Below are 25,452 nucleotides of genomic sequence, written 5' to 3' on the forward strand. Positions count from 1 at the left end.
GTTTGTGGTGAAGCCTCTGGAGGTCGACGTCATACTTCAAAGCCGCCGTTCTTTGCCTCCACGCTCTTTTATGGCTCCCCGTCCCTGACATGTTTGAAAAGTGTGTATCTACATGGTTTTGAGGGCTATAAACAAGAGGTTGTGGAGATAGTCAGCGCTTTGTTTGGCTCTAATCTGTTTTTTTTTCTTCTCCATGGTTGCAAAGGCATCTTTAACACATGTTTGGATATTATCACAGAGTGTGATCAGATGTAATAACGTCTCCCTCAGGAGAAATGAGACGGGTGTCATTTACTATGCAGTGCATTAATACTCTGCAAATGACATATTTTCCATGCAAACCAACCTTAGGATGTGGCTAAAGTAAAAGCAGTCTAATTTATAGGCAGCACTTTACACCCTGAATAACTTTCAAAAAACATAATCACACAAATCATGAAGAATAATACTTTGTGTGACATTTGGTTAAAATTTGAAACCTGCATCTACATAACGAGACTCTGAGCAAGTGTAAATACTGTATTTGCGTAGGTCTGGCAACTCTTCATGCCACTATGTTACCTAATAATTAACAGAAAAAAACCTAATTTATTGCTCAAATTTCCACCATCCAAACCAATGTGGAGTGGCGTTGTCTGGAGTCAAATAAGCATTTTGTTTTCTCTCAATGGGCTGTTTTAGCAAGTTTCCCTGTATGTTTTTTTATGTTTTATGTTGGATTACATTTTCAGGTTTTTTGATTGACCTCAAATCCACTAAATAGCCATACTTTCATATAGTCGCTTCATCACTTCACTAAGGACCATGCATCAATCATCGGGTGTATTGAATCCTGTTCTGGAGCGTCTCACATAAATGACTCAGTCTGACCGTCCTCTGAAAAGTCCTAACTGTGTCTGTGTTTGCGTGTGTGTCTGTGTGTGGGTTGATGTGTGTTTACGAATGCGTGTGGTGTGTTTCTCTCACTTTGGCAGGGCCCTGTCCTCGGTGGTGGCTCTGGGTGCCAACATCATCTGCAACAAGATTCCCGGGCTGGCACCTCGCCAGCGGGCCATCTGCCAGAGCCGCCCGGACGCCATCATCGTAGTGGGCGAAGGCGCCCAGATGGGCATCAATGAGTGCCAGTACCAGTTCCGATATGGACGCTGGAACTGTTCGGCGCTGGGAGAAAGGACGGTCTTCGGTCAGGAGCTGCGAGTAGGTCAGTCTGGGTTCTATCACAAATGGGAAAAGGCACAGTGTACGCTTGTGTCTGCGATTGTGTATGTGTGCTCCTGTTTGGCTGTCCTTGGGAGAACCTTTTTAAGTTTTAGCTCTTAGAGTCAGGATATTTCTGCCAGTACTCACCAATTAAATTATCTGTTAGTTAGAACTAGAATTTAATTTAGGTTTATGCGCATTCAAAGGTTAGTTTTGAGTTAATTCTTTGAATAACAGAGGAATAGGACAAAATAATAGGTGAGATCATAATATCATATTTTGACGCAAGGAAGAGCCACAAAAATAGGCATTAATACAGGACCCGTCACACTGTACTTAATTGTTGCAAATTTCTTCAAATTTGCAATCAACCAAAACACCCCCCAAAAAAATTCAACATGCAACAAAATCTGAGTTTTGGGATCCCAAATATTCCAGAAAACTGTCATTCTGAAATAAAGGTACATGCATCTAAAATCATGTATGCACGTAATATTTTTACTTTTGTTTTTTTACAACTTTGAAGCTGCATAAATGATGATTTTAGGGGAATATAAAGGTCCATGGGGTTAAAGCTTGGAATGTTTTGTTAAGGATCAGATCATTGCTTGTGAATAAGGGATATTATTAGGGACAGATATTCTGCGTTGTTCACAGCCGAGCATTACATGAATACACTGAAAACACATGACAAACATGGATTACAAATTGGATGTTGTTTGTGTGTGTGTGCGAGATTCAACGCTTAGATGAGAGACATCTTAGAGTTGATCACTGATTGTCATTTGGTAACCATACTGAAGCCAACAATGATAACGCCAGTGACCTTCCTCCTGAAGAGGGAACAGAAATGACATCGTGCACGTTTCAAGCCATCCTATTGTCTCAGTTTTACGAAACAGCACAAGAGGAGTATCAGAAAATGTGGTGCCAGCCCCGACCCTCTGAGCTCCATGAAATATGGCTCATCACAAGCCAAAACCAAGCTGCACACATCACACAGTCAAAACTCAAACCAGTAACACACAGTCTCTTTGACTCTCTATTGTATAACCATTCGTGTTGGCATTGCTCAAGAGAACTTGGTATATTCCAGCCCATCTTACTTGTCCTCCTTTCAATTGACAATGTTGTATTTCTCCAGTACGCTCTGGTTTCTGTTGATGTAGGTTCTGCAACGAGACCGTTGGTTAGCAGCATGCCGACCATTGCTGGCCGTGCCAGAGTTATGGAAAAGCTACCGAAAAGGCACTGGGGGCCTAATGGGGAAAACGTATGGTTGAAAAATGATATTGCAAATAAGGAGACAACTAATGGTATTATTGCAGGCAGCACTCGTTGAACCAAAATAGATGGACACATCTGTTGTTAATTGGGCTCAATTGGTTGTGTCCATGCCCGGCTGTGCACATACATGCAGACAAACATTTACATTTACGATGCTTTTGTTCGAAGAGACTTAGCTCTCCGTAAACCCTCTTTTGCATCGCTTTTGTTTTACAGGGACTTTTATATATTTCCTTTCATTTAGGAGATGCTTTGTTGCCATTACGTTGCGGTTGGGCTGTGCATTTAATCCAGTGGCTCTGTTAACAATCACTCCTCTTAAGGAGTAGCTGAATTAGCCCCAGCTCTCTCTCCAAAAGCATTTTTTTCCTTTGTTGTGAATGCGGCGCTTTTTTTTGTAATGGGGCTCATGTTGTTTTCTTCAACACTCAACATCCCCTTTCCTCCTACTTTTGGGTGTTTTTGTTTTTTTCCCTTTTGATGAACGTAGAGATTTTGGAATGATATTAGGGACTGGTTCATCAGAAGCATCTGTGTGTCTCCGCTGTATTTATTTAGGACTGATGTTCATGTTTTTATGTATTATACTGTTTAGCTAAAGCACTTTGTTGGATAAAAATCTACACTTAGGATTCTAATTCACATAGTTCTTGTTCTCGGACGGGGATTGTAAGCATTGGCACTTATGTCTGTGTACATAACAGCCATTCAACACAACTTTTTATCAGTGATGCGACATCAACATCCCCTAGCAGGGTCATCGGAGTTTGCCGTCGCTCCTCTAGTCTGGTTTCCATAGTCGATCTACACAAATAAATGCTTCATGCGCCCACGCTGAGCGAATGGCTGATGGTGTCTAGCTCTGGTCGGAGAGAGAGAGGACTACTGGGCCTTCCATTATTGTCTAATAATGATGGGACTTTGTGGCCTTCTCAAAAAAGTATTCCAACGATGACGTCTTTATCCAGTCCACTGTGGAACTTGATTTCGCTCATGGGTTCCCATGACAGATTAACATAAACGTTATTGATTAGGGTTTTTGTTGAATAAAGAAAATAACGAGCGAACGAAAGACTTTTCTTTTTTTCTTTTTTTTCTTCTACATGATTATCATGAAGAATCTGCCCCTAATATACAGCAAATAGAAAGTTAAATTCTAAAGATTTTTGTGAAAGGATTTTATGTTTATCTGATGAATCTTGAGAACATCAAGAGAGATAATGGCTCCATTTATGTGTCATTTTCACCCTGTGATCTCACTCACAGTACTGTAACTGCTGTTCTTGATAGTTTGAATTAAATGTAATTGGGATTCAGACGCGCCTGGATCTTCCTCTCTCCTTCAAGTGAATAGATTTACTCCACTATTCATCAGGGGCAAAAGGGAGAATCGTTTGTGCCTTTTGACAATGTTGGCTTATTATGTGGAACCCATAGCTGTACTGAGGGATACACAGCAGCTCTTTGTCTGTCGGGGCCGGTAAACTAGTCTAAACAGAGGCTTGTGCTCTAGTTTTGTGAACGTGATGTGGGTTCATGGTTTTTGAAGGTAACACAAAATAGCTTCAAGTGCTAAAAGCATCAAAGTGAATTCAAGTGCATGTTTTACATTTGAATAATAGTTATGTCAATGAATGCACTGGCAAGTGACAGATCAAAATAACACACACCCATTCACACAAAAAGCATTGTTTAAAAAATGTGCTTTTGATAAACTGTGGTAAAAAACAAGACAAAAGTTCAGAGATGAGCAATAAATTCACTCACTGACTGGAACATTAGCTGCACAGAAAATTCAGCTGCATTGAATTGACATGAAGTGAATTGAGGAATCATCCCACCACTGGCCATTGCGTCATTCTGGAGAATTTAAATATGACAAATCACGTCCGAGCTCATTTTCAGCTTGCACGGGTCTTTTAATGTTACCTAATGAGTAAGTTATGAGATTGTTGTTTGCTATTGTGCATTTTAAGTAGTTAAAATAAATAAATGATCTGATGATTGATTACAACTGCACTACACTTTAGGACACAACAGCATATTTGGCTTCCACAGGATATCACACAGACTAAAGTTATCACAAAGTTCTTAATCAGAGTATTTTTGTCTTGGCACAAAGGTCATCATTACTATAAATTAATACTTGATTGATGTAAGGGGGGTCATAAAGGATAATATGAGCAGTCAGACAATTGAACAAATCACTATAGTGTAACCATATCTATAATCCAATCAACTTTATTGGAATGGAAAAAAAGCAGCTGAAACGCTCAACACTTAACAGGGACGTGTCCTGAAAATCTCACTTTTAAAACAAGACAACCTAGTCAGTGATTGTGAGCTGCACCATCTGAGTATCTTAACTCGAGGATGGAGAACTACCTGCCATATTTTTCTCACAAGCCAATCAGAGCAGACTGGGCTTAAAGAGACAGGTGCTAAAACGGAGCGTTTCAGACAGATGGTGAATGCAGGTATATTCAGACTGTCATAATGAGAGAAATAATGTTTTTTTTAGAGAATTCAAACATGTTAACAAGTTCTACTAGAATGCCAAAATACAAGTATGAACCTCAATATGAAAATAATATGTCCCCTTTAAAAAATACTTTTAAATCCAGCAATATGTCAGCTGTGCCACCTACCATCACCACATTTGCTTACCAGAAATGATGAGGTGAAGTGTGCCGGCTATTCCCCTTGACTTTCTACAATGATCTATAGTAAACCAGGCTTGTTTTAAACAGCACACAAGTATTGTCTGATTATCTGGAGAGTGGCAGTGTTGTTGAATGCGCTCATTTTAACTGCATGTTTTTTGTGTTAGTGTCACAGCAGGGTAGAAGTGATCGAGTTTTGCCCCCTGGAGCTTAAATCCTGTGGGAAATAAAAGCAGAACAATTGAAACATATTGAATCCCACATTTTGATATATATCAAACCGCATTGTTGTACAGACTTTTTTATCTGCAGTTCCTTAAATGATTGAGAGCATTCGTATAAAGTTCGAGTCATTCACAGTATTACTAATTAACCATAAATTGATCTTTAAGCCTTTTATGCTCAGTTTATTCAAACCGAGTTATTTAGTTAGCATGGAGATACGTCATTTTAACAGTGACGGCTAGATACAGGCACGCGGTGAGCTATTGCATCTTGAGGCAGTCGGACGAAGCTCTCCACTGCTGTAGGTGGAAAGGCTGTTGGTTGGGATACGACAGTGCTCCTTCAGTTTAGCAATGTCCCACTAGGTCATCGTGGGAGACCACAGAAGCCACAGCTACTGCAGAACTCCACTGCCAAAAGTGGGCTATTTAGCGTTTTCTCTCAACACCTTAATGTCAACATGCCATCCGCTGGCGCACAACATTCCCAGTTGTGATAGTTTCCAGTGTTTGTTGCTCACGATTGGAGATGTTACCATATTTTCTGATCGTGTCTGTCTGTATTATGGATTCCTCTAGCATGGCATATGAAATCATGGAATACACCCTTTCAGCAAAATGTTCCAATCCCTTCTCTGAATCTGCAAAATTCCCACATCATCATAATCAAGTGCAGGGGAAAAGATATTCCCGTTCCGCTCCCATTTAAGTTTTTCATTCAAATCCCCCAAATTATGAGCACTAAACCTTTCCCCCCGCTCTGTGATCCAGTCTTAGTTTTGGACTGGAGGGAGGAGATGTCGGCATTTCTTCAAGAACTGAAGATCAGCCGACCGCAAGTCTAATGCATTCTCTCTGTGCTGCCGGCTCTTGGAGGCAGTCTTTCTGTTCTGGAGCTTCTCCACGGTATTACATTTGCTTTCCAAGACAGCACACATTAATAGTTGGGTTATTGAGCATCACAGAGCCTGAGATATCTTCATTCAGCAGAGGTGATTCAGTTTCAAAGGGTGGTCATTTGATATTTATTTCAGTCTTCTACTGTAAACAGACAAAGTGTATTCAGCTCAGTAGATGGCTTCTGCTGGCACCTTCTCCGTCGCTTGAACACAAGACTTGAGCGTAGATGGATTGATGGAAAAATTAAAGCATCCCCATTCTTGTTGCAGATCCAACCCCCCGACAGTTGCTCTGTTTTGCAAAGACGATGGCTCCCTCATAATTCTCTAATTGACAAATTAGAGAACGACATCCTTAAACTTGCAGCGAGATTTGAAACTGGCAATTTAAGAGCGTCTCTGTCTCCTCTGCCGAGCAAAGCAGATTTAGTGATCTTCTCCATGTGCCCTGCTATGGTGTTGGCACGAGCTGGTACTTTCAGTCTGTAAAAATGTGGAATGAATTATCCCGTGCTAACAGAAATGGGTGTTATGGAGTGGCTTGTTGCAGTCTATCAAGAAGTAATAATGAAATTAGAGACAAATCCGTCAGCGAGTCAGGGGGAAAGGAGAGGGCTCCAGGATGAGAATGGCAAACGTGGTCAATCCTCCAATCATAATCCTTGGCCTGCTTTCTGGTTGAATCATTCTATTTTAAATATTTCTGTCAGAGACTGATCCCAGGGCTGTGATTTGTTGATGCCGTTTTATTATGCGTATTTAAGTGTGTTCACCCACGCGTGAAGTGCATCGAAAGCCCCATGTGGTTTCTGTTACACATCTCACATAATAAGTTGACGTGTCTTAGATCCAGCCAGCGATCTTTGCCCCATACCTCAACTTTTACATATGAACAGTATTAGACTGTTGGTGTTTTGATTTTCTGTTACATTTATTCTATTGCACAACTTAGTGTGTGGTAATCAACCCCACTATTACTGTATATTTGTACTTTTTCCTTCTTTAATGTTATGTTTTGATTTGACTTTAAAAAAAAGCGTCTACCATCAGACATTCCTTCGGTTAACCACCTGTAATAGAGATGCCCTTTACTTAAAAGACCTGCTTATGAACACCTTACAGCTCTGTTCAAGTTGCAATGCACTTGATGTTGGCGATTAGGGCTTGAAAATGGACACCTTTCAACGGCTACACTCAGCATCAAAGGCCAACTCTGGCCCTCTTGTCATAAAAAGGCCTGCTCTAGTTACTCTCTGTTTGACTTTCCAGCCAGTTTGTCACCGTCCTGATTCATGCTTTTCATGCTGAAAGAGGTTTCTTGTTGTCCCGGCAGTGAAATATAACAAAAGTTCAATCAGCCTGGCATCTCAGGTCCATTGCGCAAGAATAGATGCAGCACTTGAGCAGGTGAGCCTTTTTGTTGCAGTGGAAATATGGAAGTGTTTTTATTTATTTTTTAGCAGCGCCAAAAAACAGAATACAACTGTTGTTAAAAAAAACACAAGATTAACGTGTTGAGGTAGAATTGCAGGCAAGACATTTTTTTTATTCATGCTACGTTTTGGCTTTTCTGAAAAGATGCAATGAAATGTCTGTTTTGCTCTGTGACCTACATCATGCCTCTCTTCCCTTTCCCTTTCTCTTTAGTTTACTCTCACTCTCTCTTTTTCATTTACCTCAGTGAGTTGTTGCCCCAAGCTTTGCATCATTACTAGAAACTCTCAGGTTGAGAACAAGGGAAACTGGATACGCAATGTCTATCTGAGTTACCAAAACAGTTCAAGTATGATACAATGTGGAATCTTAGGCTTAAGGGAGGAGACTAGAGGGTGTGTTCATGTCTGGAATCCCCCCCTCCCCATCCTCCTTTATAGTATCATCTCCCAACCAGTCACCCCCTCCCTGTCCTCCATCGATCTCCCATTGGACGCTCAGACTGCGGTGAAGGCAGTGGGCGATCCACCTGCCAGGACTTCAGGGCTGCAGGGGCCAAACCAACGTCTAGTAAGATAAAGGATGTTCAAGTCAGCAGGTTCATTGAAAACCACTTGTGTGGAAAGAACTCCCAGACAGGCACGTACCTGATCGGGAGCTGGAGATGCAGGACTCCCTTTTAAACAGAGCTCCCCTCTCACTGCAGACAGACATACCTCAGGGCTGAGGTTGTGTTTTAGTATTACCAGTTTAAACAGTGGAGAAGGATAAATGCAAAGAGGATGTGGTTAATAGAAGTGTTGGGATTTTGGTTTAGAGTTTTGGAGTCATTGAATATTGAATGTTTTTGTGTTTTCACGCTTGGATGCAGTATATAAAAGACAACAGATGCACTGCATTTGGGGTTTTGTGTCTTAAGCTGTTCTGAACTTCCACAAAAAATCTTATGCAAAGTGTTTTTTCCCCCCCCCCACACAAAAATGATCGGCAAGAATTGTTGTCTCAACCCAATTTTCCTGAAAAGTACTGAAGGCAGCTCTTTGGCATTTCAGACCTCTTTGACTACTGTAATAACAGAAGACAAAGGTATCACAGCAGCTTTCATAGGTAAAAACGAGTCGTAATAATTCGATACATATAATCAGGTGGGGTATAAAAAATTCATATTACGATCCTCACATTATATTTGTTGTTGAATGCTTAAAATAGCCATTTGTTTGCTTTTCCCCCAACCTTTCTTTTCTCATACGCTGCGCTAGCAGTTCCTGGTTGGAGCACAACAAAATACTTGCAGATTATAAACGCATTGGCGGAGCTCCTTCCCCTTCTCGGAATCAGTTGATGGTCATTTGTGGTGAAATCATATCCGAGCAAGTACAACATCACAGTCCAACCTAAGGCTAATAATGAACGGACGAGGAAATCTGTTCAAATGGCCATGTGGTTCCGTTCGTGCTTTGTTTCCTCATTTTGACAAAGTAAAAGAAAATGCAAGTTGAAATATTAATTTCGACCAGCTGAGCATTTTTCAACAAACTCTTTGATTCATGTGACATTTGAGTAAAATGTCAAGTACATGATAAACAATCTTTTTTTGAAAGCAGTCGTACAGTGTAACTGTAGCCACCTACAATGTCAACCCCGTGCTTATTCAACATTACGAGGGGAGAAAATCTATTAACCCAATAAATTTATTTGCTTCTATATATATATATATATGTATTAATCTAAAAATGTATTAATCTAAAAAGACAGAGAGAGAGGCTTCACAGTTAAATTCTTCCCTGAACAAACAACAAAGTTACCCTGTTTGACATATGAGCTTAGTGAGTTGGCTATGAGTGTTATACCTAGGACTACTGTACTAAAGACAGTCTAAAAGTCATTCTTCAAAACTGGGTTTTTTTCAAGAGCACACAATTGGGTATTTTGGCACTGGTGAACTCTCCTAAAGCACCATCAATCATCTCACTGCCGCCAAGGTTTTTCCCTTTGCGGGATTAGTTCCTTGTTGGTTGTACACCCTTCAGGCACATTGTGGTTATCGACTCAGATATGTAATCTTTCAGCTTATTCTGTTATCCCGTAGGGATAAGTAAAAAAAAAAAGAAAGATGTTTTCACCATCGTAAAAGGATGCTAAACTGCAAATATCTCTGATGCGTTTTAGTGCAAACCTTCCAGTAAAACTGCGGATTCACTCCCAGGCAGCCAAGTACTTGATGCTATGCGGATAACAGCGTGGAAATGATGCGTGCATTGTGTTATGGTGGAACGGTGGTGGATAAAAGGCCTATTTTTCAGCCCGTCATCATGTGGGTAGCCGTAATCCTCTCTGCCCTCCTCTGTGTGAGTCCAGAGAAAACAGAGCAGTTGTACAAATGTGTGTGTGTGTGTGTGTGTGTGTCCCAATGTGTAGGATGTTTTCTCCCTAACTTTTATCAGATAAGGGAGTCTGATGTGTTGCTGTTCTGCAGTGTGTGGGTTGTGGTCCTCAGGGCTTGGTAAAGGTCATCTCTTACTCTTTTTCTTTCTCCCAATTTTTTCGCCTCACATCCCCTGCCCACAACATGTGTCTGGATCTAGGGTGGGGCCTCTCGTCCTACGCGTCCAAACAGCGCTATCATCGCCAGGCCCCTTGTTCATTCATCAGCTCTGCCTCTGTCTCAGACTGTGTGGGTGTGTCGGGAGCTGGGGTCCCTCTCTTTTCCCTCACCCCTCTCTCTCACTCTCTCTCTGTCTCTCTCTCCTGCCCACCCACCGTCCGTCTGCTGACTTGGCCTGGGGTCGTCCCGGGCCCTGGCCCTCGGGCCCTGTGTGTGTGTGTGTGTGTGTGTGTGTGTGTGTGTGTGTGTGTGTGTGTGTGTGTGTGTGTGTGTGTGTGTGTGTGTGTGTGTGTGTGTGTGTTCGCCTCTCCCTGCATCGGTTTGTTATCGGTGGGATCTGCGTCTGTCTGTGTCTGCCAGTGCTGCTAGACGCAGGAGGAAACAGGATGCGAGAGGATCAACTGTAATCTCACAGTGCGCTTTGTTCCACACAATCCCAGGCCGATCACTGTATTCTCTACACGCAGGGCCGCCACTGGACATTTACATGTGCCAACAATCACACCGCGACTGGCCCACTTAGGTGAGAGCTCAGAGAGAGCGAGAGTTAGTGGGCTCGGTGGCAGAGAGACACTGGCGGGAGGGAGAGGATGTTGAGAGACCTAGTGCTTTATTTGAGGGTTTGATGACTATCAACGTATATGGAAACCTTGGGTCTGAAAGTTTCTTTTGTATTGAGAAAGGAAACATGTCATCAGTGGCATATTTGACTCGCTGATTATAGTGATGATGATAATGATAACCTCGATGATACGATGTGGGATAGATTTATATCTCAGTAAATATGTTTCCATTGAAGATGAAACAAAGTCCAAAGGGATCGAAATTGAGAAGAAAATCCTCAACTCTGTCCTCAAATGAACTTGATGATTACCGTGTGCAGCACATACAGGCCTACATTTCCAGATCTGAGCAGGTGAGGTCCTGATTTCGGTCTCATTATTAGGATGAAAGGGTAGGAAGAAGGATTTGTGCCTGTTTTAGCAAGTCTCGGTATTCAGTGAAAAAAGGCTTTATCTCCACCTCAGGGAGATCAGGGAAGAAAAAAAAGGATGCTTTTCAGATGTTTTCTGCCAGCCCAATTTTCTATGCCTGGGAGGCAGCTTACTTAGATTCTCAGCATTTAATACCGGCAACGTTAAATACCCTCATAATTGTTTTAGCTTTACTGCTCAAAGCCCTCCTTATTATATGAATCAAACTCGGGACCCTACAGTAAGCGGCTGTGCCAAAGCGTGTCACTTCCCCAGCTCCATGATGTGAGTACATGTGAGACTGTGGAGCCTAGTTCTGGTAAAACAATATTATTTTATTGTACAGGAACACGGCTGTGCTAATTCCTCAAGCTGCAAACCTCACGGACCACAACTTTGTCTATAATTTGCTGGGAGCATATGTTCATAGCAACGGTACATAAAGCGGAACGGAAAACAGTAGTAGAGAGCGCATTAGTCAGTTCAGTGATTGGTATACAAAGCGAGGGGTTTTCCTCCAACTTTCTTCCCCTTCCATGGGGCCCTGGAGACACAGCCTCAGCGCCGGGAAGGCTTTGGTTAGAGCTTGTTTTCAGTGTTTTGGGTGTCATAACATTATCATATATGTACTGTGTGGAAAATTTACTTTTTTTAATAGTGTGGGCATGAACTATTTTATACAATTAGTGCGAACACAATGCCAAAAAGCATCTCAGATTTCTATTTGATTCGCTCTTTTGCTGAAGTTTTGAATTTATCCCCTGTAAAAAGTTTCGTTTTAAAAAGAAGAGTAGGGACTTTCTTTGCTTTAGGATTTTCACTTTATTTGGGGAGTGGAAGTGCAGCAAGGCAAAGGAGAAGCAGAGGGGAATAATTAGAAAAACCTTTAACAGGATTTACTTTAAAGTCAGTAAACCTACATGCAACTCCAGAGCGTACTTTTCTTATCTCACTGTCCACCTTAAAAATAAAGTCGGTGGGGAATTGAGGAGAACTGCTGTGTCGTCTGGATTTAAAAAAAAAAAGAGATTCCTGTCCTGTTTGTAATATACTGCCAGTCAACATCACCACAAGTGTAGGGACCCGTGGCCACCAGCAGGTGACACTTTCCCCTTTGTTCACTTTAGTGCCATTTGTCCGTGACAGGATGTCCTTGTGCTTAATGGATATGAAGCTCCCAAACTCCTATGTATCGTTGCGTTGTTGAGATGTTATTTCTTATGCAATCCTGTCCTCCTCTGTCCCCGGGGTTGTGAGTGCATGTCCGGGATGAGGGGGCCTTTAAAAAGCTTTTCCCTTCACTGCTCCACCAACAGGCTTGGCTTGTGTGGAGAGGCCATTCAACTGCACTGCTGGGCTCTGCCGGTCTGGGAGTGTTATGTGTGTGTGCGTGTGTGTGTGTGTGTGTGTGTGTGTTTTTTCCTGTTGTTTGACAAGACCCCCACCAGTATTCCAGCCTAAACTACTTCTCTCACTCCCTTATTTCATCTGCTGATATTCTGCCCTCCTACTGTAATGCGTCCGGTCCTCCTCACCTTTGAAATGATTATGTTGCAGCCTATCTGTGCTGCAGCGCTCTGACAGCACGCTTCACTGCAGCTCACACAGACCCACAGACCTTCTCATGCGATTGTGCAACCTTAAGAAACAAGTTTTGTGGCTAACACACGCAAGGAATTAGAATCTGGTTGTCATGAGCTTTCTCAATGCCAGGAAATAAACGTTAACATACAGCTAACAACATGAAAAAGAACAAAACCAGCACCACATATACAGTAGCTACTCTGTACGGTTGAGTTTAGTCATAATAGTAACCATGAAATACAAAATTGTATTCAGAAAGTGAGGTATAAGATGTAATATTTTGCTGTGTACTGCCCATTTGTTGTCTAGAAAACGGAGAACTTAAGTTTAGATTTCAACCCTTTATCTAGATAGGCAGCAGTATTGCTTCCATGGTTGGATGGGGAAGGAAGGGGGGGGGCACGGCCACCCTGATACAATTGTTGGCCCCCGTCGCAACTCGCATTTGCATAAGATTTTAAACTTGAGAAGGCTTTTTCCTGACTGTTGTGTTCCTTAGAATCAATGTACACCTTCAAATTAAAGCTTTATATTTTCCTTTTTTAGGAAAAGGACAACTAGCCTCTTTTGAAGAATAACAAAACACCTGACACATACAGATACATAACATAACACAATAAAAATGATGTTGTTGTGGAACTTACGATGTCTACTCTACTGGTATTAGTCTATGCACTTCAGATATTAAGGAAATAAGAACGCAAAGTATTTCCTGCGATTCCCTAACTCTCATATTGACGAAAATTACATCAACAGCATAATAGAATTCATCAAATGTAGTCATGGCCCTTGGTTTTGGTGTGCCACCCCAAGATTTTCAGTGGCCCCCATCATGTTCCCTCCTATGAGAGATTTCAGGGGGGCCTTAGGGTTGTTTTTGGGACAGAGCAGTGTCCTCCCCAGCCCTGTGTCGAAGTCCATTCAGTGTATCTTTTCCCTTTCCTCTCTTGTCAGCAACATAGCCTGACCATGGCCTTTGAGCGGTGAAGAAAGCGAGGCCCGTTGAGGTCAGCGGCGGTGTTACTACATCAGCTACAGCCTATACTACACCAGCAGTACGGCCTGTGCAGTGTCGTCGGTTGTAAATCTCCTGTGCTGTGTCATGTGAAATTTGTCTAGCGGTGTGCCTGCCTCCGGCTCTAAACACAGATTGCCGTTTTAGCGGCGAGCCACTACATCCAGAGATTTCTTTTTGTGTCCCAGTTTTTCGGCAGATGGTCAAAAGACACGACGGGCAATGCAGCAGGGGCCGCTGTCCAAAGCGGTGTGGTCACTTAATGTGAAGGCCAAGGCACTCTGAGTCAGTAACTTTCACTACATCTCTGGTTTTAGTCCTTGACACAGGGAAATAGCAGGATACTTTGGTCTTATATACACATGCTTATACCTGTAAAGCAAGACTCATCTTCTTCCTCCCTACGGTCTTGGATAGTGTAGCAGACACTTGCCACTAAACTCCATTAGACATCTGGTTTAATATTCCCCCATTCTTCTCTCCTGGATGTTTCCAAGTTCATTGAGGTTTTTCTGGTCACTCCAATTTTCCACTGGCAGCTAGTGAGGCTATCCCAGGGTGGTTCCTCCTGGAGGGCTGTCAGGACTCTGGGGCCAGACTCTGTAGGGCTTTCAGCTGCTGTTATGGGTGCTTTTTCTCCTCCGCTTTTCATCAACCACATGGCTGTTCAGAAAACCAAGGCCTTCCTTTCCTGAGGGCAGAGCAGTAAAATTATGTTGCGCACACAAACATCCAACACAAGAGCATTGTTGTTGAAATACAGAGTTTCCGGGTAGTGGTTTTTATTGATATATTTGTTTTTTTCGGTTAAATCTGAACTTTCGGGGTTAGATTTCTATCACCTTGGGGCACCAAAATGCATTCTCTATTCATCATGTGTTTCTACTTAAATTCTAACCTTAAAATAAGTTTGACAACAGTTCAAGCATTTAATATGGAATGAATAACTTTGATTGTCATTTTTCATGTTTTTGATTTATAGAATCGTCATGCATAATATGATTGAAGAGGCAAGAGGGACATTGAAGGTTCCATACTCGTGGATATTTATACCCAACTGACAACACATTTTAGAAATCTGATTTTCGATGTCTTCTTCGGTTCATTGCACAAAGAAAAAAAGAGGGTCTTGATAGCCACAGTCCCTTGGCTTGCGTAATTGGCTTTCATTATGGCCAGGGAGAGCCTTGGCAGTGCCAGACCCACCAGGGGGTGACAACCAGTACAAGCCCCATCATCATCATTTTCCCCATGAGCAGCACAACTCAATGGGCCCAGAAATGGGCATGCATCTAAGGCTCAGGGAACCACCCTTTCTCTGGAAACTGCCTTTATCCTGTTTTAAACATTACAGTGACGCTCTGTTTGTGCCTTTATGTGCAAGTGCGTTTTTTAACAGAGTATGTGTGTGAGGGTGGCGGGTAGTGTGAGTGTGTTGTGTATTTTTATTATGTGGCCGGTCACTGAGTATCTGCGTGCATATGCATGCGCGTGGATGCACGTACATTATGGTTGCGCGCCACCATCCGTGCATGTGTGTGAGGTGGGGGCAGCAGTCACCACAAGCTGGTGGGGCACAGCTCTGCTGCTAACCGAAGGAGCAAGTGGTTGTGAGTCAGTCCCCATCGGGCAAACCTGTGGCCGTGGTATTAGCACTGCAGCACCAGTGCCAAGATAGGAAATTAACAGTGGCTTTTGGGTGAAAACGTCTGTGAGAGTTCAGAAAATGCCCCTGAGACTAGAATAGGAGGTGCAAAAAAAATCCCTCTGAAGAAAGAAGAGGAAATGAAATGAAAAACATCTGCAAATGACTGCAAAGAAGAAGTTTATTCAAAAGTACATAACGCAAAGAAGCTCCATAAAACCAGGCAATAGGCAAATAAGTATGTTTTACTATGCTGCTTTATGTAAAGCTGTCATGCCAAGGCTGGACTCCAGCTAATGCTAGCAGCTTTGGCTCTTTCTGACCGCACTGTCTGGGCCCGTTAAATTGAGTAAAATAAGCAAAGATTTTACATCCAGTAACTTTAAAAATTGTTAAAAGTTTGTTTGGTCAGGGAAACTTACACAGGCCACACTGAGACATTTTGTGTTTCATTTCCATATAATTTCCACTTTATTGTTGTACTTTGCTGCTGCAGATGTAAACATTTCCTCCATATGCTCATTTTAGGATATTATTTCATTATTTTTTTTGGTGGACTGTGGGTCCGTCTGCAGAATCTGACAGTTTATTTATTGTAGGCACTGAATGTTTACAAGGTTTATTTCTTCATTTGATGTTTCAACAGATTTAAAACTGTTGCAGCTCTGTTTTGCACAAGTTTTGTATATTTCTTTAAACACATCTTGCACATGTGACATGTTGGAGCATGTTGCAGCCAAATTGTCATATACATTGCGCTACGATTTAACGGATTCATATTCACCAATAACTCAGCATAATTTGTCAAGAATGAATACAGCTGTTCTAACTAGACATTACTGACAAATATATACGTATCTGATGAAACTCTGATAACAGAAGGTTCCATATATCCTTTGCTCTTCACACCCAAATTTTCGGAGGAACATCAACTCACAATGTCCAGAACCCTGTAGTTGCTGTTTGGATCTGTACAACATGATACAGTGACTTTTGTTTTCTAACTGATCCGACAAGCTTCTTTGCTGTTTCTCTGAAAGCCTTTGAGGAAATTATAAATCATCAAGGAGCTTTTTGGCTCTCTGAAGGGCAGAAAATAAAGCATTTTACCTAGAGAGATTCAAATAATTGCGACTGAGTACATTACACAACATACATCAAAAGACTTATAAAACATTCCTCTCTGCTCTGCGGTTAGCCTTGTTTCTGCTGCTCAGCCGATTCCAGATTACTGCCAGTTGAAGGGAGACGGGGGTTGTAATAGCCCACAGTCTGTTTTAGACCATGGGAGGCCTTTTAAGCCAGCCCTCTGTAGCCATTAGGAGAGTAGGAGAGGCCTCTTGAGATATTTAGAAAGAAAAAGGAATGGTATGGCATAGTTTTTGTCATCAACCTTTGGCTAAATGTGTTCCATAGACCTTCCTTTTCATCTCAAATCCATACTGAACTGTTATTTAATAACGTGATTCCATGATAAATATAGTAGCGCTGAAACAATTAGCAGATCAACAGAAAATGCATCAGCAGCAATTTTGATAACTAATCGTCTTTTAGGTTATTTATCAAGAATAAATGTCAAACATTTGCAAATTTGACCCCCTCATATTTGAGGATTTGCAGTTTTATTTCATTCTAAATTCAGTTGTTTTTGGATTTGGGCTATTGTTGCAGCAAACCAGGCAATTTGAAAACAGTTTAAACAGTTGCTCATCTTAAGTATTTTGGACGGTGTCTTTGGCGAACAGTGTGTGTGCTGGAACTACCAGTACACACACTGCTGAGTACATCACTGAAAAAACGGAAAACTTGATAGGTTTACTTTTATTATTTGGCAAGATTGTAGGACTTGCCTTAAATCCCTTTGAGCCAATTGCCTCATACATCGCCGCTTGTTTTTAAGTTTAAATGAAGTGTGTTTTACGAGGCCTTCCAGTCCATTACTGTCTTGATGAGGGGTTTGCCAATTGCGGGTTGTATGCATTCCATCACACAATGCAGCAGTGGTCGTTGCAGACACACCTGACGGAGATCTGCCCTCTTCTAAGTGTACCTTACTAGTCTAACATTTGTGGTTGTGGTTTTTTTGCTTGATAACGTCACTTTTTGCCAAACAGGCCCAAGCAGTCTGATCATTTTCCCTACTCATAATCCTTTAATTTGTATCGATCACATGATCAGATAATAGCACAGAAATAACCTTAGATTGATAAGATGTTCAAACAGCAGTACTTCAGTATAACACACAGCAAAGGTAAAACATATTTAGCTGCTCATGCTATCCTGTGCAGTCTTTGTACCGCCAGGCTCCTGCTCCCTTCTTGTCAGTGAGCAGTGTGAGTGAGGCAGCCAGACCTGCAGACCCCAGCTGTTTGCAGTGTGGGCAGCAGAACAAGGTGCTCCTGTTGAGGAATTCAGCACTTTGGACAGCACCTAGACCAGCTCTCCCCACACTGGAATCCCAACACTGCACTCTCGCAGGCTGGGCCCAAGGACTTTGCGGTCGGAAATGTGACCACATTTCTTCCAAGGTGCAGGAGGGAAGCTGTTCAGGAGGGGGAAGGAAATAGTTGTAGCCTATCAAGGGGATGGAGCAGACTTGACATTTCTCTGCTGTTTATCGAGGTTAAAATCTCTGCTGCAACTCATAATGGCGACAGGAGTGGAGTGTTGAAAGTTGCCAAAAGGTGACCATGGTTAACATTAGCATGGTCAGCATTAGCAGTAGAATAAGCACATACATATATACTATGTTATAAAAGCAAGCTAACATTTTCACTAAAACAACTTTGGAAGCCATTGTGAGCCTGATACATGAGAGATAACTGGGTTCACAAAACAAAGGTAGGATGGGTATCTGGTTGTCTGATACATTACATAAATGAGTCTTCAATAGTTAAACATGTACTCACTTGGTTTTGTATTTTGCCACAGTAAAGACAAAGGAATTACAGCAGAATCCTTGAGGCGTGTATCTAAAACAATCCACAAAATGGCTTATATGTCATCACATCCCACTATTTCCTAAAAAAACAACCTATTTTCTCTCTTTCAGGCAGTCGGGAAGCAGCGTTCACCTACGCCATCACAGCAGCGGGGGTGGCCCACGCCATCACAGCAGCGTGCAGCCAGGGCAACCTGAGCCAGTGTGGCTGCGACCGGGAGAAGCAGGGGTATTACAATCAGGAGGAAGGCTGGAAGTGGGGAGGCTGCTCGGCTGACATCAAGTACGGGATCGAGTTCTCTCGCCGCTTCGTGGATGCCCGCGAGATTAAAAAGACCCCACGCCGCTTGATGAACTTGCATAACAATGAGGCAGGGAGAAAGGTAAAGAGGATTTTTTCATAATCTTTTTCATGATCTCAAATGCTTTGCCACAAGTGTTTTTGAATGTGGTGACATTCCTAAAATGAAGTCAGATGGGGCAAAAAAACACATGAAACCCAAAGTGACCATTAAAATCATCCATCACAGACATCATTTTGACGTATGGTACTTGCAGCAGATTTTCTTGGACAATGAAGGGTTATTACCAACATTTTGGGAAAACTTTTGTTTTCATTTCCAAATCTAGCGGTTAAGATAGTAAAGTGCAATGTTTAAGTAAGCGATAGAAATGATGGAAATCAGACCCAAGTTGTAAATAATTTTCCTTTAAACGAAGCATTGCATGACTCAATTCATGACAACTTTGATGCATACATGCGGTTGTTAATGTGCTCCTTTGCAGAAGAGCAAACAGTCCTAGATAAAGAGCTACAAGTCACGCAGTCATGCGACAAAGGACTGTGATTGACCATGTTGCAGATTGATTGATCACCCAGTCAGCCTTTCAGCAGCTTGTTTTGCTTCGGCCAATTATTGACATTTCTTTCATTCTAAGAGGGCGTCTTTTATTTCTGAGAGAGTGCATTGGCAAACTTCATCATGGACATGTTTGTTTGCTATTAGTCATCTCAGAAGAGTCTTGGAGGAAAGAAACACAGAAAGAGAATGAGTGTGAGAGGTAAATAAAAGAGAAAAGATGATGTTATGTTGACAAATGGATCTAATTAATAACTTGGGCTTTATCGTGTCCACTGGGACAATAGGGCCTGTCCAGATGGAGGACTGCCATCACCTCTTTCCAGCTCCTTTCATGGAATTATGAAGTTTAAAGTCGGGAACAGGATATTATTGCAGTTCTCTGCACAATACCAAAACATGTCACTGCCATTTGACTGCGTCTATTCAGGGTGTGAAAGCAGGCCTGACAATGGCAGTGTTAACACAGCAGACTGATAGGGTGCTGGCATGTTGGACTGCCAGGGTTGGAGTTGGCACTGTTGCCGTTCTCACTCTGGGGCTCGGAAACTCGCATTCTAGGAGGATGTGCAAAAAGGCAGATTTCCTCTTTGCTGAGACAGTAAGAAGCCAAAATCTCTCTTAGATTGGTAGTTATTAATGTCTGAGCCTCTGAAACTTCAGTGTCGCTCATAGTCCAGATATTTGTTTTTGTTCATGGGTAGTTCTTAGCTAGCTTTCCATTAATTCTCACTGTTAAGAAACTGCTGCAGTTCACAGGTTAGTGTTTTTTTCCGCGCTCTTTGCCGTTACCAAACAGCTTCTAGTGGATTACCACCAGGCTTTGGAGCAGAGTTCAGACTGTGATTTGCATGTAGCTCAGGAAAACTTGGACAGAAAGATTCGACTAACAGAGACACTAATTTGTAGCTCAGTGTAAACAGTGTAAAAGAAAGTGCTTCCAATCACATGTGGATTTTGGATGGATACGAGAAACTTGAAATTACATCAAGATCATCTTTCCCTTTCTGCATGGGCTTTATTTGTTGTGAGTTTTTAAAGTTTACATGTAAGCCGTACAGATCTTGTTTGTCTTCCCAGTACACTGCAAGTGAGGTCCACTCATTCACGTATCATGTGCCTGCAAGTGCCATTACATTTTGCATAAAAAAAAGAATCTCAACAACAATCTATTGAAGTCAAATGAGCTGATTAAAATGATCCCGATTGTGATGATGGAGGAAGTGGTTCCTCGAATGGGATCCAGCTGAGATTGTGTTTTATAAATCACTGATAAGAAGCATCGTTGAAAGAGAAAACTAAAGTTACAATAGTTTCCGTGACTGAACCGAAACTGTAAGAGAACACCCAGTGAATCACCAGATCTCTTTCATCTCGCATCTGGGCTTTGTGTTTGACAAGTGATCTTTAGATGGAAATCTGGTCATACTGGACTAATTAATAACAGATCAGAGGCTTTGATGGACACAGTTTAAGTAAATGTTTCCATGCATCTGTCAGACTCCTTCTACCAGGCATTCCTTGTGGTTTTCTTGCCTAACATTTTTGGAAATCCTCATTCTGAATCAACATGCGAGGCGAGATTGACAGCTGACCCCGGCTTTTATGAAGTCGGCGGAGCTCATGTTTTTTCAATCAAATGTCGTCAAATCTGGGAAACTGTGACCACATGAGTCCGTGGACAAGACAGACCGAGATATTGAACAACTCTTGTGTACATTTTGTAAGTGTCTGATAGAAATGATGACTTGTGCTTCTGGCGAGGCGAGGTGCCAGGAAAAAAAGCTGCACTGGAAAAATGCCCTGCCAACCAAACTTACATCTTATACAACAAAGACACACGCTTCGTTCGAGCAAATCGAGGGATCCTAATTTGGTTAAAGAAGTCATGTCAGGGTTATTACGGATGTGTTAATGTGACCAATTCAAACTCCTCCCCCTTTTTCTTCTGTTCATTCGCCTTTTAGAACAGTTCAGCAGAAAACGAAGAGGGCACCGTTTTTTATTTTGAGGTTTTTTTAGTTTCTCATTCCCACGGGGCAAAGGATCGACACTTAAATTATGACGACAGCGCACAATATTTCCCATATGCCCCAGGCTTAGGCCTCAGGGAGAAGACATTTTACCCTGTGTACCATATGTTGGACATAACCTCAAAGAGAAATTAAGTTCAAGACTGAGTAAGGGAATAACCTAAAAAAATGGATATTATTGCATTTAAAATGACTCTTTGACTAAAAGCATCTGAATCTATAACTGTGATCTTTTATGCATTTGGCAACATTTTACTTTTTTCTATTTATCACATTATTTAAGCTGTCAAATAAACCTCCCTTGTCCAGCAGTAAACAATGAATTGACTTTGTCTCCAGTTAATGATCCAACAATTTGGATTCACATTAAACAAAATGGTTGATAGTTGTGTTTGTAGTTTTCTATCTCATTGATTTGGTTTAAGCAAGGTAGACAAATTTACAGGATGGAATATAACCAGTAAGTGCAATTTCCCTTCCCTCAGGACATGCAACTGCATGTCATCCATGACTGAAAATTCAGATATTCTTGGATTTGTCTACATCTCAGAGATCTGTCACTCTGCACTCAAGCCAGTTTGGCATTTTGATTTAAGTACTCATGGCATAAATGCACTATAAGCCACCAGCACAATCACCACTTACTAGAAGCATGAATGCAAATAAGAGATGTTACTTTGCCAGCACAGTTTTTACACAGACAAAAAAAAAAATCTACACAAAATTAGTCTTTAATGAATTGCGTGATAAAACAAACTATTATATTAAATAGAATACATCTATTCATGCAGATACCAATGGGAGTTATTTTTAAAGCATGTTTTTTTTCCTCCATAATTTAGGTGGACTGACCTTTTGTTACTTTGATGTTGGGAGTTTAATTTTAGTTAGTTAGTTAGTTAGTGTTTTTTATTCAGTCATCACACACAATACAATGTATACAGCCTATATATAATATAGTATACAATATAACTGAAAAGGCATAGGCAGAAGCATTAAACTTATATATGCCTATCCTACTTTCCCATCAATCAAGCCACCCTCAAGAAAACAAAATATATTATTATTTCACGTTTATATTTGCAGCAGTTCTACAACAGTTTTGTTTTCTCTATTTCTGTCCAGGTACTAGAAGAAAGGATGAAGCTGGAGTGCAAGTGCCACGGCGTCTCGGGCTCCTGCACCACCAAGACCTGTTGGACGACCCTTCCCAAGTTCCGAGAGATTGGCTACTTACTCAAGGACAAGTACAACGAAGCCGTGCACGTGGAGGTAGTCCGGGCTAGCCGACTGCGCCAGCCCACCCACCTCAAGGTGAAGCAGACTCAGGGCTACCGCAAGCCCATGGAGACAGACCTTGTCTACATCGAGAGGTCGCCCAACTACTGCGAGGAGGACGCAGCCACGGGGAGCGTGGGCACCCAGGGACGCCTGTGCAACCGCACCTCGCCACATACAGACGGCTGCGACCTTATGTGCTGTGGGCGGGGCTACAATACACACCAGTACACCAAAGTGTGGCAGTGCAACTGTAAGTTCCAATGGTGCTGCTTCGTCAAGTGCAACACGTGCAGCGAGAGGACGGAGGTGTTTACCTGCAAATAAAGGAACTCAGTGCCAGAAAGTGAGGCTCCAAGGACTATTTGAATGAAGAAGACTCGAGCGAGCGAGACAAAAGTGTGACGTGGACCAGTGAGAGATTTTGAAAATAAAAGGAATGGAACTTTACGCTATCAGCTCTTCATGGCATCGTTTTGCACAGCAGAATCTATCTAATTTCTTTTCAGAAAGTAAATGCTAAATATCAGTAGGTAATACCCCAGAACTTTACTGTCACATAGAGATTGTGCTCATGTACTGATGTATCCGCAGTGATGTTGGGACTCCAGGTAACGAATGACTCCCTCGTTGGGGACTGTGCTTTGCACTCTGGGATTTCTAATTGTTAAATTCAAAAAGTGACTCATGCATGGAGAAGAAAACACAGTAACCTGGGAGTTGATCAAAATGACAGCAGCTGATGAGGGGTGACTGGGAGAGATTTGTCAAGTCTTTGATTGAAAAAACTTTTATCGTATTTTCACTAAAGGGGAGCAAAAGTGAATCTTGACATGAATGACCCCCCAAATTGGCTGGGGCTTATGTTGGAGGTTTGTAGAAATGAAGAACATTTTGTAAGTATGGTGCGTTGGGGTGCGCCAAAATCTGAGTGGAGAACTCTGTTAAACCCTCTGCTGCCAACTGGAATATGGTGGAGTATGTTAGTTTTCCAGTCACACTGGAACTGTCTGTTCTGAACACTGAAAATAAATTGTTTATTTATGTTATAGTATCTTAAAACGAAGCACTAACGGGTAGAGATGTCTTTTTTTGTACTAAGTGTAAAGAAAAATACTTTTTAGAACCTCTGACTGAAAATGTTTGTCTATTAGAAAATGACCCCAATCCCTAAAACACCAATTTCTTTCTTTAAAAAAAGAAAGAAAAAAAAGGTTTCATTGCTACTGGTGTGTTCACGTTCAAACACCTTGGTTCTATATTTTACTGTAGAAAAGTTTGTTTGTAGTCCTTCTTTCCCCCCCCTCCCCCCGAGCAGTAACATTTAGTTGGATGCTTTTGCAATTTCAAACATTTGACAGTAGCAAGACAACTCTTTTAACTGCAGAGATCCTTCCTCAATTCATTAAACATGAAGCTGATATGTTGCTGGATGTGTTGTCGAGTGCTGCACTGATGATATTTTCTATTCGGATACGACTCATGAGAACTAAATAAACTCCCATTTGACTCAGTTCGGCAGTTCATTGCTAAAATATAGTTGGAGTTGAACCTGCAGTCTGCCTTTAATTTATAGAGAGACTTGGATCAGTTCTTTTAAACATGTCTGTAAAGTTGTGTCAGTGGAGTGATGCTTCGTAACAACTGCTCAACCATGCATATAACAGCAGAGATAATAAACCCATACAAGAGATTATTATTATTTTTATTAAAGCTGATGTGCTGCCAGACAGGTGTTTATAGTTCAAGTATCATTTTTTCCACTTAACACAAAGATAACTCGGGTCTGATGATTTACACACACTTACTCACATACTCATCAAGGCTGTGGTTGTTTTCTTCTGCTCAGCTTTAAAGGGCAATTACACTTTGTAACAACTGGGATATTATTTTAGGAGTTTTGGATATAATTTCTTTCTGTTATTTAACATTGTCTTCACCACAGTAACAACAGTGACGTCGGACAGACCCAGATTATCTAAACCACTTTGCTGGTACCCCCAAAATGCAGGTTATAATGAGTTCAGAGCCACAGGTAGTACAGTCGGTCAAAGTTGAACCAGTCTGTCAACTGTTCGCCCTTTGCTTTCTCTTCCAAATAACTTTAGCCATTCTCCTTTTTAGCAATCTCAAAATTCCCAGGTCATTACTATTAACTCGGTAAATTCAATGTTATCGTAACTGATAGGTATAAGGGCCAAAAACTATAGAAATGAGTTGGAGGCTGTAGATATTTTGTGATGAACAGTACTTCTGTGCAGCGTCTCTGCCTGTTGCTGTTGATAACAAGACTGCAGAAAGTCAGAGCGCCCCGATGTTGTTCTCCAGAAATCTTTTACAGCATTTAACTCCATGAAAAACCATAAATTATAATGAATTTGAATCTTTCACTGAGTTAAGCTAATCTAAATGCCTCCTGGCTCTGAAGCTCTAAATTTAACACACATGAGAGTGGTATCGATCTTCTCACTAAGTGTCAGCAACAAAGGGAATAAGCAAATTTCCAAAAATGACAGTGCAGTGTGAAAGACGCTTTTGAGGCTATTGACCAATAGGCTAACACTTTCTGATTTGGTTAATTTAGGTTATGATCGCTATTTGTTTTGTTGACATATTCATGTTGCTGCTTTAATCTATAAAACCATATTTTTCAAATTACAGACTATTGAGGCCAGTTTATTTTTTGGTTTACACATTAATCAATTAGTTTTAGAATGTTATTATAACTTTTGCACATTGATAATAACCACACATTTTAAAGATTTAGAGACTGATGTGGCCTAGCCTTGCACTTTGCATGATTAGCATTT

General features: G+C 41.5%; 1 protein-coding gene across 2 annotated transcripts in view; it reads left to right on the forward strand.

Annotated features, from left to right (window-relative positions):
* Positions 1-22,969, forward strand: part of wnt7bb (wingless-type MMTV integration site family, member 7Bb) — a 29,150-nt gene extending 6,181 nt beyond the window's left edge. For both annotated transcript variants that reach the window (XM_054619259.1, XM_054619258.1), the window contains exons 2-4: positions 975-1,201; positions 18,583-18,854; positions 22,490-22,969. In XM_054619259.1, coding sequence (XP_054475234.1) covers positions 975-1,201; positions 18,583-18,854; positions 22,490-22,969 — 979 coding nt within the window. The remainder of the gene's footprint in view (positions 1-974; positions 1,202-18,582; positions 18,855-22,489) is intronic.
* Positions 22,970-25,452: the final 2,483 nt, after the last annotated feature.

This window comes from Anoplopoma fimbria, chromosome 19 (genome assembly GCF_027596085.1).
Source record: "Anoplopoma fimbria isolate UVic2021 breed Golden Eagle Sablefish chromosome 19, Afim_UVic_2022, whole genome shotgun sequence".
In the NCBI taxonomy this organism is placed as follows: Eukaryota; Metazoa; Chordata; class Actinopteri; order Perciformes; family Anoplopomatidae; genus Anoplopoma; species Anoplopoma fimbria.